Source organism: Amblyomma mixtum, chromosome 5 (assembly GCF_055824585.1).
Source record: "Amblyomma mixtum isolate Tamu chromosome 5, ASM5582458v1, whole genome shotgun sequence".
In the NCBI taxonomy this organism is placed as follows: Eukaryota; Metazoa; Arthropoda; class Arachnida; order Ixodida; family Ixodidae; genus Amblyomma; species Amblyomma mixtum.
This window is the reverse complement of record NC_143016.1, coordinates 37,433,918-37,454,604: the sequence shown is the minus strand read 5'-3', so window position 1 is coordinate 37,454,604 and position 20,687 is coordinate 37,433,918. Positions and strand designations below refer to the sequence as shown.

Below are 20,687 nucleotides of genomic sequence, written 5' to 3'. Positions count from 1 at the left end.
TGCTTCCATATGGCTGGCTGCTAGTGCTGCATTTCAAGGCAGTGGTGAGAACGGAGTTACCATGGGTAATGACCACAGCCTTAGTAAGCACGGCATTTTTCTTGGAGATTCAAGTCAAAGGAAAACAGAAGAGAGAAATCAAATCAAGAGAAGTAACATCACACTTCTAATTTTTCCACTCATACTTCACAACAAGGGTGAAGGCAGAGGTGAACTGCTAGTCCAAAGATAAACACTGCATAAAAGACAAAGGCAACAGAATGAAAGCGCGCACACAGCGCAGTGTGGTGCGCCAACTTTCTGTTGTCTTTCTTTTTTTTTACACTGTTTATCACTGATCTTATGTATGTTTAAAAAAGGGTCTTTTGAAACCACATTACTTGTAAGGCAACCTACTAAATTCGAGATATTTCCCATGGCCTAATGAGGAGCGTTTCAAGCCCTCTTTAACTTCTTATCTAACTCAGCCGTACTAGAGTAGAAAGACGAAGGTGGTCGCTGTAATGAGATGCCATGCAAGCAATGTCCCAAAAAGATAAGCATGGTGATCCTCTTCTAAGTGTAAGGTTGCTTGCACTGTGGGGGAGAGATCAAGCAAGCCCTGCTGAACAGGTGAAAGGATTGCGAGACTGAGGCTTTTTTTGCAATAAAAGGAAGGCACACAAAAGCACAAAAAGCTGCCAGTTCGTCAGAAAGGCAGATAAACTACATCGACCAATTAAAAGTGAACCCTTTCTCTCTGAAACCGAGAACATCCCAGTGTTTATAAACCTTGGCGAAGATTTGACACAAGCTGTCCTCAGAGCAGCATCAGCACATGAAGTGCTTGCAGCTTCTATGCACAGGTCTTTGAGGAGCTCATGTTAGACTTCTCCCCAAAACTTCCAAGCTAGCACAATTGAAAAACCTTAATCAGAAGTGCATCATGACCTCCACAGAAGACAACAAACAAGCCTCAAAGAATCGACCAAGAAGAAGCAGGAAAAACTCCACTGCACGAAGAACATGCTTAAAGCATAGCAGTTTGTGCTTGGCCAGTACGCCTGCAAGGATAGCCCGCGCAGCGCTAAGGTAGTAGCATGGCACAAAGACAGATCACCATTCTACTATTTCTCACAATAAAGTAAGTGTAATACAGACCAGAAAAGAGAATGATGCCGCGCAAGCACCGACAAGGAGAACTTGGAACCTTCTGGGCCAGAAGTGCCAATAAAAACTGGCAGGAAACATTAACCCAGAAAAAAATGTAAAAATACAACACTGGTGTAGAGGGCCAGGCTGTCATTAACTGCACATTCATAAGTGTTGGCACCTAAAGCAACTGAATTTCGACAATACTCAAGTCCTTTCGAAGATGCACGTGTTTTAAAGGTGCAGTGAAGAGGAGTATGAACTCGTCTTTCTGCCGCGGGAACTCAATCTACACGTTCCGAGCATTCTTAGAAACTTCCGACTTAATGCCCTCTGCGGCCGATTTCCCTAATTAAATTGGATTAACGGCTGGCTCCCACCTTTCTTTTTTTTAATTCTCTTCGTACGGTGGGCGCAGTCGACCAACGCGTGGAGTGCCTTTCGGCCAGCTCCGTGGAAGCTTTTCTTTCGCTTCATTTTGTTTTTTTAGGTTTCCGTGAATAAATAGTTTCATTTCCAGATAACATAGCCGCAAAACAAGCCCGCAGAAATAAAAAATATGCGTGGACTATTTGCTTCCGCGTATTACTACATATTACTCCGTCAATGGCAGAGCGGCAAGCGTCCACGGAGCTGGCTGAAAGGCACTCCACGCGTTGGTTGACTCCGCCCACCGTACGGGAGAATTAAAAAAAAAAAAAAGGCGGGAGCCGGACGGCAATCCGATTTAAATGGGGAAATCAGCCACACAGGGCAAAAAGTCGAAGTTTCTAAGAATGCTCGGAACGTTTAGATTGAGTTCCCGCAGCAGAAAGACGAGTTCAGATTCCTCTTCACTGCACCTTTAATGGGTGAAAACCGCTGTGGATTCAAATCATTGAAAATGAGAAACAGTTAACCCGACACACTACCAGAGCATGCTTGGTCAGCTCTGCATGACCCCTTGGTGGCAGCTATCTATGACCTGAATGCACTGACTAGCACTAACAGGCTATCTCGGCAGCCACAACTGGTACGCGCAACATTGGGCTGCCTCTGCAAAGAGCACTTCCAACCACTGCTCGAGGATCTGATACCCACATTTCACATTACCTCAGCAGGCCTGCTGGTGCACAATGCATACCTAATACTGCTGTTGCAAGCAGATTTTTTTTTTGATAGTCCTTTACCATCACTTTCATGATAAATCCCCATAAATTCTTCAACATCATCAATAGCAGTGAAAGCAAGCTCATCTAAACAGCCTATAGAGGCAATGGTGTGACCTCCTCCATGCCTGCACAGTCAATTCCTAAACGAAGTGTTTGGCTCAGTTTTTTCACAAACGGTGTTCCCGCAACAGTACTGCCTGTAACTTCACATTTTTATGAATAGATTCCAGTAACATAGATTGGACCAACGCTAAAAAGTTGACTGAAATCTTGAAAACGTCTTCATTGCCAGGCAAAGATCCAATCAATTCTGAAACTGAACATTACTCGTCCATTATTCTTCTAACCTTTCTTGACAATCCCAAGCGACTAAAAAGTGGACAAGGTGGTTCCAGTCCACGAATCTGGTAACACTCATTCCCCTGAGAACTTTTGCCTTATAGTATCACCCCCAATGCTACCAAGTAAAATTATAGAGCATATCATATATTCTCATTTAATCACATTCCGTGAGTAACTCATTTTCACATCTGGTCAATATAGTTTCAGGTAAATGTCGTCATGTGAAATGCAACTCACATGTTTTACTAATGATCTAATCACCTACCCAACCTTGCCTCTGATGTACAGTCAGGCAGGAATGAAACGTGAACACGCATATGTCATACATTTCTACTTTGCAGCGAAATATTCCTATACAACCTATTTACGATTATGCCCTTCGGCAGACCCTTTATCCAGACACATGAATCAGGCTAGCTGCACACTACAGCTGAAAGCAGGCAGGTAAAATACTTTGTTTTCTTGACATGCGCTGTTCACGTTTCATTCCAGCCTGATTGTACACTCTGTGCTTTTAGACTTTGTGAAAGCATTCTACTATACTGTTTCACATATCTCCTCATTATTAAACTTAGCATGCCGAACACTGAAAGGGCTCAAGCAACCAAGCGTTAATAAGAGTAAAATCACGCTAACAACGATAACATGTGTACATACTTTCTTCACAGCCCTTTTCTTGAATCAATGAACTTGCACATACACCTAAATGTTCATATGTCATATGCATGCTGAACCCATCACTACATTGAAACCTCTCTATAATAAAGTAACTTGGACCAGCAAAAAGCTTTACTAAATCAGTATCTTTGCTATATCAGTTGTAGGTGAAGGCATGGTTCTGAGAGTGCTCTCTAGTAATTACTTGGCTAGTTAATTACTAAACACAAATTACTGGTTTAGAAACAATTCTCAATGTCAGTTAAGAAATGCGAACAACACAGTCAAATGCGGTAAAATCATCCATGCAGTGCCTCCGCTTTTTCGTACTACGAGCTGCCCTGTGTTGAGAATGTATGCTTCCTTGTACCCTTCCAAACTCTTCACTGCATTTTTACCATCTACTATCTTTTATTTCTCAGTGATCCACACTCCTTCCTTTCATATGTTGACCATACAGCTTTTCTTTTTAGAGTGCTAGCACTAATAATGGTGGGAAACCTGCCCAGGTGTGCGTGCATGTGTGTGTGCGTTGTGGGGACTCACTCATTCGTCCCCTGTGGTTCGCTTTCCCGCAATGCACTCCAACTGTAGTTAGCTCCCCCGAAACGCACTCTTCTCAGTTTGGTTACTTTTAACTAACAGGGGAGGCAGCTCGCGTCGCAGCGACACCAGCGCCACGGATGGCGTTTTGCTGCGCGCTCACGGGGAGCGACGGGGTCTCTTCTGCTTGGGAACGGGATAGCTCGCGGACGTTTCGCGAGACGCTCCGCTCTTCGCCGCGGGCGACCTCGTGTGGAAACATGTTCCCATCAGCTCGTCCCGTCCGGCATCGGAGTTTTTCCCTCTGCCCTACCGTGGGCGAACATTCGCTCGTAACTGTGCTGGTGAGTCGGACATCCTGGATTCCTCAGTGTATTTTGTTGCTAGCTGGCGTTATTGTTGTTATAGCAATAAATGCCTTGTTTGTGTCAGCCAGTGTGTCGTTCCTTTGTTCCCGCAGAGCATGGCCCGCCGTGGTTGCTGTGCGCTCGGTAGCGCTCGCGACCGCGGGGTGGGGTCCGCGTGGCTTTGAACTCTGTCAGCCGCGGTTAAACAGGGAGAACGGATTTATCCCCCCCTGTTTTTAAACTCCACATCTGGCGCCCAACGTGGGGTCTGCTCTTGGAACATTCGACGACTGTCTGTCCAGCTCGAGGAACGCTCTTTGTCCGGATTTGACAAGTGCTAGGCCTAGTGACTTTTGATCGCTAGGACCTGCGGCATGCTTTCTTGAGTGCAAGGTGTATTGAGCTGCAGCATGTTTGAACTTTCCGACATGCTCAGCATGCTTTTGTCAAGTTTTTCTTCCTGGAGTTTCTCCAAGAACCACCTGGTCCGCATCGAGGGAGCGCGAGGCCTAGCACCCGTGGAGTTGCCGAGCCCGAAGCGAGTGAGTACGGAAGCCGCATGGGTGGTCCGAGTTTTCTGTATATATATTTTCTCGCTGTCACTTTTCCGACTCTGGGAGCCGGGTGGCCTGGGGCCACGGGTGCCGCTACGAGCTCGCTGGTATTGCAGCTCGGCACCGGGCGCTCCGACACCGTCCGATACGGTGGGCGCCGACCGCTCAGAAGCTGCTTTGTGTAGTGAGCGGGGAGGACCACCCCACAAAGCTGATGTCTCCTCGCGGCTGCGCGCACGAAACCCGTTTCGGGTCTTTCTTTTGTTGGGGGTCGTCGTCACAATGGTAGCGAGGCCTAAGGCTTTTCACAGCTGCCTGCACCATGTCAAAAGTGACACGACCACTGGACCGTGGTGTTGAGGGGGAGCACTTTGCTGCCCACCGTTTTTTTTTTTTAACCTCGCATGAACTAAGCAGTCTCGTTCAACTCAAGAAAGGGCTTTGTTCACTCGAACTTTGCGTTGCACAGCTGCCAGACACGTTTTGCTAGCGAGTTGAGCATATAGCCACGAGGCCCTTGTGTACGCCGTTTCCCCTCCCGTGACCTACGTTAAAGGCATGCAGTGTGTTTCGGAAATTTTGCAGATCCAGTGCACATCGTCTCGCTGCCGCCTGCTGCGACGGAGCGGCCTGTATCCTGTTCGCCGCATCCATCCGGGGCAGCCGTGGCGAGACCAGACAGCTGCTGTTACCCTGGCGACTACTGCAGAATCCTGGCCTGCAGTGGTCAACCGGCCCTCCTCTTTGCGGGCCTGCGGACACGTAGTCCGCGGGCCTTGCGAGTCGTCCCACCGGAGACCTTCACGCCGCCTTCGGAATACCGCGGAAGACTGCGTGCACGCTGCCGGCGTGACCTCCACTGCACGACCTGCCTCAAGTGCATGAAGACCAGGAGACTCCTCCATAGCATGTAACTTGCAGGCGAGGGGGTCTATTTAAGGTTGGGGGGGATGTGGGGACGCACTCGTTCGTTCCCTGTGGTTCGCTTTCCCGCAATGCACTCCAACTGTAGTTAGCTCCCCCGAAACGCACTCTTCTTAGTTTGGTTACTTTAACTAACAGGGGAGGGCGCTCGCGTCGCAGCAACACCAGCGCCATGGATGGCGTTTTGCTGTGCGCTCGCGGGGAGCGACGAGGTCTCTTCTGCTTGGGACTGGGATAGCTCGCGGACGTTCCGCGAGACGCTCCGCTCTTCGCCGCGGGCAACCTCATGTGGAAACATGTTCCCCTCAGCTCGTCCCGTCCGGCTTCGGAGTTTTCCCCTCTGCCCTACCGTGGGCGAACATTCGCTCGTAACCGTGCTGGTGAGTTGGACATCCTGGATTCCTCAGTGTATTTTGTTGCTAGCTGGCGTTATTGTTGTTATAGCAATAAATGCCTTGTTTGTGTCAGCCAGTGTGTCGTTCCTTTGTTTCCGCAGAGCATGGCCTGCCGTGGTCGCCGTGCACTCGGTAGCGCTCGCGACCACGGGGTGGGGTCCGCGCGGCTTTGAACTCTGTCAGCCGCGGTTAAACGGGGAGAACGGAATTATCTTCCCCAATATAAACCCCACAGCGTGCATGTGTGAGTGCGAGCATGTTCATTCCTACTAAGCGAGGAATAATACTACGAGGAATAATAAGCATAGGTCTGTTCAAATATTGAAACGTTTTGAATATTGAAGCGAATAATAGACAGTTTTAGCTGTGCATCCGCAACGGTTTAGCGTGCACAAGGAGCTTGCGTGGCTTGCACGGTTACATTGACAACATGGCGGCACCCTGCCTGCCCGCTTCGAACCAGATACTGCGTCACCGCTGCATTTTTCGATGCGACAGCTCGTTCTAAACGATTGTATTCACTTTTATTTTGTGCATTCTCACCTCTTCGCAATGATATAGGTGAGAAATAGTCGCCGCTTTTTTAGATAAGCCAACGAATTTCTTGATGTTAAGCCTAATTATGTACGGCATAAGCTGTCGTCATAGCAACGACAACAAGTGAAGCACTTCTCCAACTTTGCACTGGAATTTACATGTTTATTTGATTCACTTTATGCTTAAAAAGAAACAAAGCCTTGGAGTGCATCCATTACTGTCATTAATAAAACAGAAAAACGTTTCTTCGGCATGCAGTTCAGGAGCTTTGACTTGCTGTCACTAGATGGCGACACAGTATGCTGCGCTTCTCGAGCGCTACGCTAACCACTCTCAACTAAAACTGTCGTTGACAGGACGGGCGGCAGTGCGTGTAAGCTGTGCCCGTTGCATACATAAAGCTTTAGCAGATGCACAGCTAAAACTGTCTAATATAGTACTCGATTCGGGCTTCGAAGCAAATATCAACATTTGAAAACCTAAACATTTTCGAAGTTCAAGAATTCAGGAGAATAAGCTGCTGGAAGAAGCAATCGATGGTCTCTTGCATGCTCCGATAATTCCACAGGATCGCACTGCTCTGGATGTCGTTACACATCAGCAAATTCTGCCTTCAACTGCTGCGCGGTTCGGCAGGCCGCTGAGGAGCACATATAATGGGGCAAAACCCAGATGCAAAAGCGAAAATGCTACGGTGGAAGCTGCACAATGTAGGACCTCAAAGACGAAGACTGTGAACAAGATAAGAATGCAGAACTACAAACATGACTGAGGAGAGCGCACCGTTGGCATCGTCTTTCGTAACTGCAGTGTAGCAGGACACTACCTTCGAAGTTGGCAATACCTTACTGTTTACACTTTTGTACAGTAGCAATTTGATTAGAGGTGAAACACCCATTATTTTTGGTACCGTGATGAGAAAGCCAGTACCACAAAGCATTTTGATGGTGCCATAATCTTTGCTTCGAAACCCACCACCATTTCATTGCGCTCATGACCCTGACGTAGGAGTATATTATTGCGTATTAATACAAAAGTACTTGCCCCAGAAGAATACCTGCTCTATCCAAGAATAGTTGCACTATCCAGAATAGTTGCAAGAATAGTTGCACTTTGTGCAGTGGCGCATGTGCATGGGAGAAGAGGACATGCTCACCATATCCTTGCTCCTCATGCTGACCCATGCCAATGACGCGCCTACGTCCGGAGCACTGCAAGACGCAACGTTGTGACGTTGGTCTGTGCAAGGACTTGCACCAGAAATCCTGGGTATAGTGTCCTCTGATTGGTATGCAGCAGTGTGCCGCGATCCACTTCCGCCGTCTGCACGGTGCCTTTGCTGACATCTTTTTATTTTTGTGTAACAGGCAGGTCATAGCTTCTACCGGCAGTTGTACAAAAGTGCTATCACGCGTGCGCAGTGCGGTCATGTGACTGTACGCAGTGGAATGAGGTCAGAGAAACTGCAGTATCAGATGTGATGCGTCCGAAATCTCAGGCACGGTCGTACACTGAACTCTGTGGGATGTGTCTGGAGCAGCAGTCTGGAGTATGAATCGTATCTGAAATTTTAGCGTCCGAAAAATCTGTCAGCAACTTTTACATTTAAGAGCAGCAGCACGTACCGCATCACATGGTAAGGGCTTGAGGCTATGATGCTTAGTGCACTTTGGCCAGCTGCTTATTGAATATCGCTTAATGCAAGTTTGAAGGCATTTTTTTGTTCCATTTTTCATCCTAGATGCCTTAACAAATTCTGCAAACCTATTTTTTCGGCACATAGCTCTAATGAACTGCCTTGTTTTTTTTTTTTAATACTACATTTCCAGTAGCAAAAATTTTCGCTTCGCTTCGAAACTATTCAAACAAAATAACTACTTGTTTCGTATTCGCTTAGAAGTGAAAACTCACTATTTGCACTTGCCTAACTAAGCGCTCATAAATTTTTATAGCTTGTGTTAATGCTAGAGTGCCAAAGACAAGACATGACACAAAGACTAACAACAAAAACGCTGTCAACCTTTGTGTCAAGTCTCATTCTTAGACCTGTAGCACCAGCTATGATGACTAACTAGGCCAGATCAGTATGATGGTAATAGTTAGAGCTCTTCCTATGCTATGATTTGCTTTTCATCTCAAGACTTGCCCAACGGTCAGCTGACAAATGCAACAAAGACTACGATTCCTCAAGGTGGCTTAAGATATAGTACTCGTCATTGGACTAATGGCCCAAGTGCACGTAGTTAATGCAGCAATTAGAAAAGCATTTTAATTAACAAATGCTTTGTAAAAAAAATATGGCCCACACCAGCTGGCTAAGTAAAATAATCTATCTAAAAAAAAGCATGAAAAGTTACCAAAATGAGTCACCGAGTGCTGCTGAACCATGCAATTTTCGTCAGGAAACAACCAGAAATAAGTAAGATGAAGCCTCCAGTGTGTGCAAAGATTTTGAGCTTTGGCCCTGCACAATAAGCTTGACGATGCACGGAGGAAAGTCTACACAAGTAAACCGGCTAACCGAGTACCCAAGATAAGATATAACAGACTCGAAGAATTACTAAAATGAAGAAAAGGTGCACGCTTTTTAAATCAAGCAGTCATTAGAAGGAACTGAGTATCTATCCCCTGAAAAAGGAAATCCTTTTCAGTGCCAACCTTCTATGCAAACAAGCCTCAGCCTACTGCTCATAAAAATAACTTCTTTTTTGGTGGAGCTTTTGTTATTTTATTGTCACATCTTGGTGAACTGTGCGCATACTGAATCATGTACTGCTTGCTACAAATGACGAAGGAATAATGAAAGGAATAATCTAAAAGTTGCGAACAAATCCAACCGCAACGAATCTTCCACGACACAATGATCCTTCTTCGCAGTTGCAAAGTCTTAGCGAAATCCCCACACCAAATGAGTCCTCAACGCAGCACAAGAGTATCCGAGTTTCTTGGAAACTTGAAGCCTTGTTGCACGACCACCTATCACGGTGCACACCCAGTGCATGATGTATGTTCACCGTTTTCACTCCGAACAGCTAGATGCCTTCCACAACAGGCGGTCAAAGTTCAGCTCAACAAACTTGGATGTCTCTGAACAAAGGCTGTGTGGCACCCAGAGTGAAGGTCCATTGGTCGATTCCACACGGCAGAGGGGAAAAAAAAAAGAAGAAAGCAAAACACATCCACACAAACGAAGAAGCTCCGTTTCGACACTGATCTGATCCTTGCAAGCTCCTCAAGTGCAGCAGCAGTTGGAGCAAACCAAGGAACGTGGCACTGATTGCCAGACACTTTGACCCCCACAGTGGCTTTCAGGCAACATTGCTAACGAAGACATAGAGTGTACAGAGGGAACATCGAAGTACATTGTGCGGCTAGATAGAGCAGGGGCCTCCCTGAGCAGTGGTGGTTGAGAGAGCCCCTGCGAGAGCAAAGACTTTCCTTGGGGAGACGACGTCCACAGTACAGCGTTCCCAGTGCCCCCTGGTGCTGACAGCTGGACTGGCACTCTCTGCAGGCAGCTGCTTGTGTGCCCTGGTTGTGGCCCTGTCTGAGAGCAGGAACACTGCTCCCACTATCACGGTGGGAGCAGGCTGACTTGAATCATGGATAGGTCCAGCATGTGCCTGCAGAGTAAGCGAAATTGAGGCAATCTACTCCCAGACAGATAAAAAAAAAAAAGAAGGCTAAAAAGAAGGTCACAGAACTGCTTAGTAAACAGCACAACCAGGAATATAAAGCTGAAATAGAAATCCTTACGCCCCAGTTCAGCTGCAGAGAAGAAAAGTGACAAACGATGCGACATGACGTAGCATGACACCACATAAATGATACACAACAACACATGCCGACATTAATGAACAAAAAGCATGAACACATCACTGACTCTTCACAGCATGCACTGAGACAAACTCAAGAAACAACCTAACAACTCTTGCCCCAGAAAACAGACTCTTCGCCTTGTGCCGGCAGAGCTCTCCACCATCCCTGCTCCTGACGCGTGAGAGCTATCAGTGCCGCAGTCGCGCAGCAGCTATGGGCATGCACTGCTCAAGCCATTTGTTTTTTGCTATGCCCACTATTTTTCATTGCTTTGGAGCATGAACTGTTGTAGTGCCATGTGGTACGACACTCCAAAAGCGAAAGCAGCAGATGTGCACCTACAGTGCTGGAGCACAGCACGACGCGTCAACTGCGGCCGCTTGTGATCGTAGACGTTCCTCTCATGTCAGTTCATGCCTTATCGCCACGAAACTTTTCCACCAAATTTCGCAACACAGCACAAGCTAACAGACAGTCGGCGTAGTGAATTCGTTATATCACTGTTGACTGCCGCGACACTTTTGTTACATGGAGGTCTCAAATACATGCGCTTCAGTGGGGGCGGCGTTCAAGAAGTGAGAAACTTTGTAATATCGAGGAGTTCGCTATATGGAGGTTCATTACATCCAGGCTTAACTGTAATACTACGGCTATAAGGAAACATCAGCCTCGCTAATATCAAGTGTGGAACTTTACAGAGCCAAGGCGCGTGCTGGGGAGGAGGTAAGAGCGATGCACTCAGAGCTGAAAATCTAGCACCCAAACAGCGAGCAAAGCATCACAGTTCCTGTTAGTCCCAAAGCTGTATCCGAATGATGAAAGTAAAACATTTCTTCATTTTGTGTGCGGAAGCCATACTTTTGCTTCATGCATAATGATTTCGCAAAGCTAATAAGCTGGCAAGCAAAAGTACTGTGTCGATAAGTCTTTCAGTGCTTCACAACCTGAGAGCTTTGCAAAGAGTGCAAATGATGAGCTTAAGTAATACAGAATGGTATACCTATATGGTGTTTTTCCCCGAGTTATTTTGCGTTTTTGGCACTGTTTTCATTTTTCTGCAAGCTCAACATATCACATGACATATTACAGAAGATTAATAAGTTCGTAATCTGGAAATAGCTGAAAACTTTGTAAACCCCATAACCTTTGTAAACCCCATTTGTAAACCCCATAAGAACATAACAAGCGGGCGTTCAGTGAAAGTACCCGTTCACTGCAGAAGCCCAAGCCTGGCCTAGGTCTATCAGTATACAGGCCAGAGCCCTCTATACTGCACGAAGGCGGTGCAGTGGTTAACCTTGATTTAACAAACTTGCTGTGCCAACTATTTGTTAGAGCTCATTTACTAGAAATTTGGCAGAACAATGTGAAAGTTTCACGATGAAAAACTGCTTTATAACATATCACTGCCCACATTAAATGGTAATGCAATAATTATGTAATTTGCCTACTGAGCAGTGTGAGGTGCTTATACACGGCCTCTATTTATCTAACTGAATGAAGATTCCTCAGTGGTATAGAGGTAGCATACGCAGCTCTTGACCCAAAGGACAGCAGTTCGATTCTGCTTGACCACCTTTTTCTTTTCAGAGCAACTTCTTTTCTATGCCACTACCCTCTTGAAGCCGGGTTTTCCATTGAACGGGTCCTCTGTCGTGTTGAAATGAGGGTAAAGTTCCATACCAGTCATTGTCACAAGCAGTTGATAAGCTGGAATTTTTGCAAAGCGTGCTCACCTTTGGTACTTCTTCTGGAACTGCATAGCCTGCTGGTGTTCCCTAAACTTGAGCACTGCCTGACGCTGATTTCGATCAAGAATAATCTCCTGCAAGGAAGAAAAGCGAAAGGGAGAGAGAGTGGGAAGGAAGAAAAGTTAGGCACTGCTTAATGCCCCAAAATGAGAAACCTTCCTAATGAATTTTGCCTTGATGCATGCTGCACAAGACTTCCCTCGCCCTAAAAACAGACACATTAGACACTCCTGAATTACACTCGGCCAGCATGATCCAGCACAGTGTGAGTGGCATCTGCAGTTTATGTAGTATGCTGCATACTAACATTTACCATGCAGTGCACCAGGCCCCACCTTGTACGTGGAGCACGACATCTCTGTTGTTTCAACAACTCGAAATTATTACCGTCACTGTTCAAATTTGCCTCTTGCACTTACATCAAAGTACACAGGGTACACTCACTGTAATGACACCACAAGTACGACCAAGCTGGCGCAGTGAATTTTCATTTGTTGACGCAGACAGATTTGAGACCAGCACACGACCGACAGCAGTAGGGTTTGGTGGTCTGGACGGAGGACGTAGCATTGCAGTACCGGGCGCCTGCAAACACACCGGCAGTAGAGGAGATTAAAAGACAGACATTACAAAATAGAGCAGAAACTTGGCATGAATCTCACAGGGGTTGCGAAAATTATTAGTATAATCAAAAAATAATAATAACAAAAAAAAAACCTGCACTCAGAAGCACAGGGCAAGAATCCAGGCCCAGCAGTTTATGGCCTACGCTATTTATTCACAGCTGGGCATACTGCTCACTGCTCGCGGTACATACCACATGAGTGAGCAATGTGCAAGCCGTACTGGCACTCAGTGCTCACGGTACATACCGTGCAACTAGCTATCACGCGCAGTGTGCGGGCAGCGCTCGGTGTTTGAGCATGCGACTGCGGCTCGTGTTCGCATCATCCACAGTCGCATGGGCGTTCTTAGGAACACCCCAAATTCTGCAAATTATACTCTGGTCATGGAATTTCACGAATATGTGTCATCTCGAAATTTGTATCAACAGTGATCATATCATCGAAACTATAATGTACAACAATGCAGAATCAATTTGAGCAGCCAATTTATTAAAAATTAACTCTTTCGCTACCGCGCCATAGGCGATCGTTCGCATATGATCGATTCAAATCACCCGCGCAAAAAAGCTAATTTTGGAGCGTTGTGGACGTGCTCCGCCATCTAGTTAGCGAGCTCAACAACTGCTCTTTCGATTGCAGCCTTGGTTTCAGTGTTTTGACATGAGGGGGCGCCGTGAAAAATAAAACTTTGAACAGCCGCAGCACCGTCAGCCGGAGAAAATGGCGTCCACGTCGCCGCGCGCTCCTCGGAAGCGAAAGCTGACACCGAGCACGTCGGCCGGTTTCAGTTCCGTTTTTTGCAACGAAAGCAGCGGTTATTAGTCGGGCAACAATGTACAAACGTTGGATTTCGGTTTCGGCAGCGAGACTTCGCCTCGGGAGCCTGGAACGTCAGCGCGTACTTGCATGTAAGTTCTGTTTTCGTTCGCTGTGTGTTTTCTGCGGTGCATACGGTTTGTAATTGATGACAGTGGTTTATTTTTGAGCTTCAGGGTCTTGACAACGTATGGCGAAGACGGTTTGCCAAATGCTCAAGGTCGCGTCGCGTTTTTCAACCAAGACGACAGCTAGGTGTCCATATCGGCACATCGCTGCGGAGCGGTGCTCGGAGATTCGCTCGAGTTCTCGACTTTTTTTTGATGCTCTTCACGGCGGAAATGATGAAGATCGTGTGCGGAAACATTAATAAGTATGCATGGATGAAGATTTTCAGCAAATTCGGCGTGACGGCTCATGGGAAGACGTGAATCTGTTGGAGATTCTGGTGTTCATTGGAATCATCATATACATTGGAATTGTTGACCTGCCACGACTGTATCTCTACTGAAATACCAGAATAATCTATTCTGGCCCTCTTCCATCAAAAATCATTTCTCAAAATTGGTCTTTCGCTTTTTTTCTTTTTGTTTTTTTGCACGTAACGGACCCAGATAATTCAGTGGCGGCAGCTTCTATTGGCAACACTTGAAAAGTGCCCTGGCTTTTGAACCACATCGATAAAACTTATTTGATCGATCCTGATGTTTTAGAGCTTGCCTAAAATGCCAAATTTTATCAGCTGGCTTTCAGGCAGCAGCTCATTCAAGAAATCTTCGGGTATGATGAGGGAAAAGAAGTCCACGCCCCCAATCCTCCCATAGAATCCATTGAACACCAACCGAAAAGAATGAAAAAAAGAAGAAACTGCAAGCTTGGCTATCGGAGAACAAGGGAGGAACAAAGATAAAACCTTATGTGAAGCACTTGTCAGTCTACCTCTACTTCACATCTTCACCCCTCACTGCTTTTCACAGTGGCACCACAGTCATGACCCCTGACTTGACAAGCCATGGAAAGTGCAGTAAATTTTTCTCATAGCTGAAACTGTGAATAATGACAGCTATAAACATGTGCAACAGTTTGTATATTCCAGTTTTTCTCTAATCAAGTTCGGGCTTAGTGCAGTCGGTAATTTTTGTGTTTGCTATTTACTTTTTTTGTGTTTTTAGCAAATTTCACAAATAAATGTTCATTTACTTTTGCACACACAACTCTGGTGTTTGTTTCATTCACAAGTGTAACTAATAAGCTACAATTTCATACATTGCAATATGTGCTGGGTGTATTAGTTCTTGAGAAAAAAAAATTTCTTTCAGTACGCTCCAAATCGTGCATTTTTCCGCGGTAGCGAAAGAGTTAAGGAGGTCACTTAAGGCTACTTATAGCCTTACGTGCTTTGAAGGCAAAAGCATTAATTTTTTAATTTACCATAATTTTTGGACTATAGTCTGCACCCAGTGTATAGCCCGCAGGAGCAAATTTCAGCTAAAAATAAAATGCTCTTGCTTAGACAGTCCGCACGCGGTGTATAGTGACTGAAAATAAGTTTTTAGGTTGGCTGCATGCAGTACACAATGGGTAAGCAAGCATTTTATTGTCAACTATGTGTTTTACTATGAGTTTTACTATGCGTATTACTATGCGTTTTATTACATTGCATTGATTTCAATCCTAGAACCCGCTGAAAACACTTTCCCCAGGGCTGTAGGAATGAAACAAGTCAACCATGTGAAATCTGACGAACAGTTTGCCACCATCTTCATTGCCATCAGAATCCGATACCTCTGTTGCAGCAGTTTTTAATCCAGCTTTCCTGAGGCCGTTGAGCAACCTGTTGCGGCATGGCCTGCTACGAATCAACGACCCACTCGCACACTTCCACACAAGATACCATACACATCCGTCCACTTTTTGCGTTTGCATGAGCCCCTTCTTGCTTCCAGGCTTCTCAGTGCTTTCGAACATTGTTCTTGCAGGGCCGGTTCATCGAGATATCCAAAGGTTGAAGGTGTTTAGTCATGCCACCAGAGATATTGTTACGAGGTGGCAAGCCTAGGAAAAGGACGACATGATGACAGATGATAATATGGTTTAATGACCGTGGGCCTAGCGCGAACGCTCCATCCCGCGCCACTGCCCTCTTCTTCGTCTTCGTAACATGACCCGGGTCCTCCGAGCGATCGTCCCAAACGATTGCTTAAATTCTCAATGATGAGGTGGCGATGACCATGATCACAAAGGACAGAAGATGAATGGCTTGCCACCAAGATGAACGAGATGATCTGGTGAACGGTAGTCCCTGGAGCTTCAGGTCCAGCGGTCGGTCGCCCACAGCCTAAGATCAGGGTTTAAGGACTCGCCGGACAGCTTGGGCGGGGGTGCCGTCTTGATTCGGGTCGTCGTAGGGTCATATGCGTCTGGTCCTGGTCGTTGTGTCTTGTGATCGGGCCTGGGGACGGGGCTGGGGATAGCGACTGGTCGGTTCTGGTCAGTTCGGGTTCGGGTTGAGCCGGCGGCGGAGTCCAGGTCCCCTCGGCCAACGACGAAGGCGAGCAGAAGGCGGCAATGCTCCAGGGACCAGGATGACAAGGAGGAACCCGCACCTCACACCAAATGTAACCTCACACCTCGTAACAATATTATGGCAACTGCAGTGGCTATCTTTTCCAGCTTTGCCTTCATGATTTCTTCATTCATCCACCTTTTCCACTGCACAGCACACAACAGTCACTAGGAAAATCTTCCTCTGGAGTTGTTTTGTGTAACTAGTGGTAGTAGCTTGTCGCCGGTCATGCTGTATCCAGGAACAACAGTGAAACAGCTTCGCTGGTTGCTAGTTGTCGTAATGGTAACTGTTCCGGTTCCAACGCTATCAACAGTGCGATTCGGTGGCATATGAAACGACACTGGCACTTCATCCATGTTGTACACCAGTTGAAAAAGGCTCTGTTAGTCCCCATGCAACAAGTGCCACTCTCAGACAATTAATATAGAATGAATTCGAATGGGCAGCATTTGTAAAATTATCTTACTTGATTTTCTGAGATCCCATCCTTCTCCAGAGACTTCAGCACGAAATCTTAGAAATCCCGCTTCTTCTCACACCAGCCGTCCGGCTCACTTTGGCCTGCCATAGTACGCTGTTGAAAATTCAGATGGTTCCTTTTCATAAACCCGGCGCACCACGAAAGGCCGCCCTTGGATCCCTTGATGACTTCTTTAGCAGCCATTGTATGAGCAATGAGTCTGACTTTCACTGCCAATACCGAATTCCTCAATTGATATCCACGCTGCAAGATTTCACCATGCTGGTGTCCTCCACCTTCAGAGCTTTCTTCCGCACAGGCTTTTCCTTTATATCTTCCAAGGAAGCAGCCCACATCAGCGCACTTCTTTCGGTGATGTCCAATTCTTTTGCCACTGCTCGGTTGGGCTGTGCTTGCGCATGCTCAACTACACCAAGCTTGGATGCTGCCAAGAAGGCTCTTCGTCTTTTTGGAGTCATTGCAACCGTTCTGACTGTGCCAGTCCTGGCGTTACATCTACATCTGTGCATCCACATATTTATCATTCATCTGTATTCATGAGGTTTTGCGCATGTGCTCACAAATACAAACACTGGAAAGCAGCCACTCTTTGCTACCACGACAGCATTTGCTTGCATATCGAAGTTGATTGCATATCGGAGCTGATTTCGCTATGTTATTTAGCATGGAAGCATGTTGTACGCATCCACTCGGGGGAACATTTTTTTTTTTCTTTCATAGCCACTGGCAGGCTTCTCCAGCTTTGACAAAATCATGTATGTCTGCACAAATAGATAGTCCAGAGGACACAAAATTTCAGCTCTTAAAAGTGTATGGTCCACAGACTATAGTCCGAAAATTATGGTACATTGTTCCCTTGCCTTCTAATGACACGTCTACTCATTAGAATACAGTCGTGAGGCAATGCATACGCTAGGTTCACCTTTATACGCCAACAGGTAATGAAGTTTTGTGGCCTTGGATTGTGTGCTTGCTTTGCAATCTGTAGGTCCTTGGTTCAATTCCCTGCATCTTCGGAATAATTTTTTTCTTGCTGATGATGTCACTGGCAGTTTTCTGGACCACTTTTCCTAGTTGCTGACAATGACACTAGGTTTTGCTGCTAATTGGCCATGTAAGGCTTTCGCCTAAAAACGATGCTGTGGTTCTACCAACGTCAAGCGTGTTAAAAAAAAAAAAAAAGCTTCCATTAATTCGAACTCCAAGACCACTGAAGATAAAAGTATGCTAGTGGTGAAAACCTATGCACAAGTGAGGTCCTCTGCTTTCAAAGAGGCCTACACCACGCCCTGAGCATGGAAACAATCAGCAGGCAGAGTATGTTGTCAACACTTCGGCCAAGTTGCATGGACTTGTACACTGAACAGTACTTGCAAACAGAGCAAAAAGAAGACACTTAATTTCTGACAGCAGCTCTTACAGTGCCCATTTTGACCGCTCCCCTGAAACTTCTAACCTGCACACAAAGTTCTACGCCAAGTAATTCTTTTTACTTATTTATTAATATCTAAGGGGGGACACTGGTCTTTGGGACCAAAAAAAACAATGACCCAAAAATCAGTTTTGGAAAAATGACATTTCTGGAGACTACAGCTATTATTCTCCAACTCTACCAATTTTTTTCCTTCAGAAAATCTGTATTTTGATCATAATATTCAGATCATTGTGAGGGCTGAATTTGTGCAGGAGCAGATGATTTAACGACATGAAAATTTTGGACACCCGGCTGTATCACTATGTCGGTAGCCCAACGTCTAGGAGAGACAGACAAGAAATATTGTTTGCTATGGGAAGCTGAAGTCACAGCATGTGCAATAACTGAAGCACAATTGTTGAATGACGCTTCAAAAATCTGCAATTTTGGTTTGCAAAAATTTGCAAACCATTTTTCCATTTTACCCTTGTTAGTAATTTTACAGCACCTGGAATATCAACATTCAAGGTGTGAATGTAATGCACCGATAAACTTTGCAAAATTATAAATTTTTGAAGTGCAATCAAACAAATTTGCTTCGATTATTGCACACACTGTGCCTTCAGCTTCCCTTAGCAAACAATATGACATCTCTATCTGTCCTAGATGTTGAGATATTGACATAAGACAGCCAGATGTCCAAAATTTTCATGACATTAAATTATCTGCTCCTGCATAAATTCAGCCCATACGATGATCTGAATTTATTATCATGGTCAAAATGCTGATTCCCTGAAGGAAAAAATTGGTACAGTTGGAGAATAATAGCTGTAGATTCCACAAATGTCATTTTTTGAAAATCAAATTTTTGGTCATTTTTCGGTCTCATAGACAAGTGTCCCTCCCTAAATGAAAGAACCTCGACAATGTTCATCAGCCCCACAGCTCCTCATTTGGCAAATGTTCTTCCAGCTTTAAAGGTGCACTACTACAAGCTCGAAGGGCACTGAGACGCGTAAGCGCAGCCTGTGCCAATGCTCACATGGGGCCGCACTCCTGCACTGGTGCCAGGAGCTACCATTCCTCCAGCGGGGCCTGCAGCAGCATTCACTGCCTGCAGCCTCCCGTTGTTGGACACAATGCGGATGACCTTGCGGGGTGCACCAGGGGCAGTGGCTGCAGCCAGGCCAGCCGTGCGCACGGGCCCAAGGCGGCTGACCACACTGGCGCCCCCTCTGCCTCGCACACTTCCTGTGCCACGGGGAACAGCCACCTGGAAAGGGGCCACGTGGCGGAATGTGGTGACACCATATGATGTGCAGCGGCCACACGAGGCACAGCATAGCACGAGGTTGTACTATTTGGATAGTTCAACATATGCACCTGGACATACCATTTATGGTTCCCGCTTCTAAGCCACATTTTCTTCCCCCCCCCCCCCCCCTTCCCCCCCCCAAAAAAGGGGTGATGGAAAGGGGAAAGGTGGAGCACCTTTTTTTTAATGCACAAATGCACTTGAACCTTGATACAACAAACCTCAGTTTAGCAGCATTCAAAAAGTAACACATCTATTTATTCTCATTTCTGTTCCATGGCAAACCATGTAATTTTTTTCACGATTTAACAAAATCCTCTCGAATCCAATGGAGCCAGGAGCCTCCTTAACAAGCAGATGAGAACGAAAACTTTAAACGATACGGACCGTGATTGGCATGCTCCCATTTATGCACATATGTTGCCAGTGGACTTCAACCTGTAGAGCAGAATGTACTGCAGCGCCAACTGTTGTGTACATGTGAAACTCATGGTGGGCACGTTCCACCACCAGTCATTAGTGCGGTACAGTGAAGTCTGCCACCTGCCATACACATGGAGCACTGCTTAGTGCTAGGGGGATTGATATACCTGTCCTTTATTAGGGAGGGAGGGGGCTCATTACTTCTGGCCTTTTCAAAAAATCTACAGGGCTGGTTTGGACCTTGCTTCACCTCGATACGTCGCCAACAGTCTCTCTTGAGCGGCATCACCATCACCAGGCGCCCGCTGGAAGGCGCCTGGTGATCTACGTGTTTTTATCATGTGCCGAAGTTTGAAAAATTGTTCACATCATCCCGAACTGTAACATACTGTATGTAACGCACTCTGGCCGAGACATATTCAATATCTGTACAAATTCAGACCAACTATAGATATACCATCGAGATTCTACCGTATTAAAAGAACCTGTAACTTTACTTAGACTGCAGAAACGCAGGAACCTTGAGTTAAAAAATTCGTGACTAAAAGTTTTTGAGTGCAAGTATGGCTTTGTTATATCGAGAATCAACTGTACCACTGCCATACTCAGTACTATATGAAGAGTCAGACGTCTGTATTCTTGCTGTTCAGCACATTATGCTACAAGTCAATTGCTATGGTGAACCAGGTATTACCCAGGAACAATGCTAGAAACAGCTGAACTATGCATGCAGGAATGAAGAACTAGTGATATATCCATGCAGTTTCCTCAAACTCTGCTCCAGAAGTAGATTGCTTTTCTACCTCATGATTTCAGCTGAAGTAACCAATTTGATTTGTGTTAAGCAAGAGATCTTCTTTTGTAGCATTAGTTGTTCCTTCTTTCAATAGCT

The 20,687-nt window shown here is 45.9% G+C and overlaps 1 protein-coding gene across 3 annotated transcripts in view; it reads right to left on the bottom strand.

The window, feature by feature from the left end:
- Positions 1-1,902: 1,902 nt before the first annotated feature.
- Positions 1,903-20,687, bottom strand: part of LOC149341808 (uncharacterized) — a 55,383-nt gene continuing 36,598 nt past the window's right edge. For all 3 annotated transcript variants that reach the window (XM_089544010.1, XM_089544011.1, XM_089544014.1), the window contains 4 exons: positions 19,100-19,330; positions 12,596-12,736; positions 12,137-12,225; positions 1,903-10,204 (listed from right to left, as the gene is read on the bottom strand). In XM_089544010.1, coding sequence (XP_089400136.1) covers positions 10,156-10,204; positions 12,137-12,225; positions 12,596-12,736; positions 19,100-19,330 — 510 coding nt within the window. In that variant the 3' untranslated portion in view covers positions 1,903-10,155. The remainder of the gene's footprint in view (positions 10,205-12,136; positions 12,226-12,595; positions 12,737-19,099; positions 19,331-20,687) is intronic.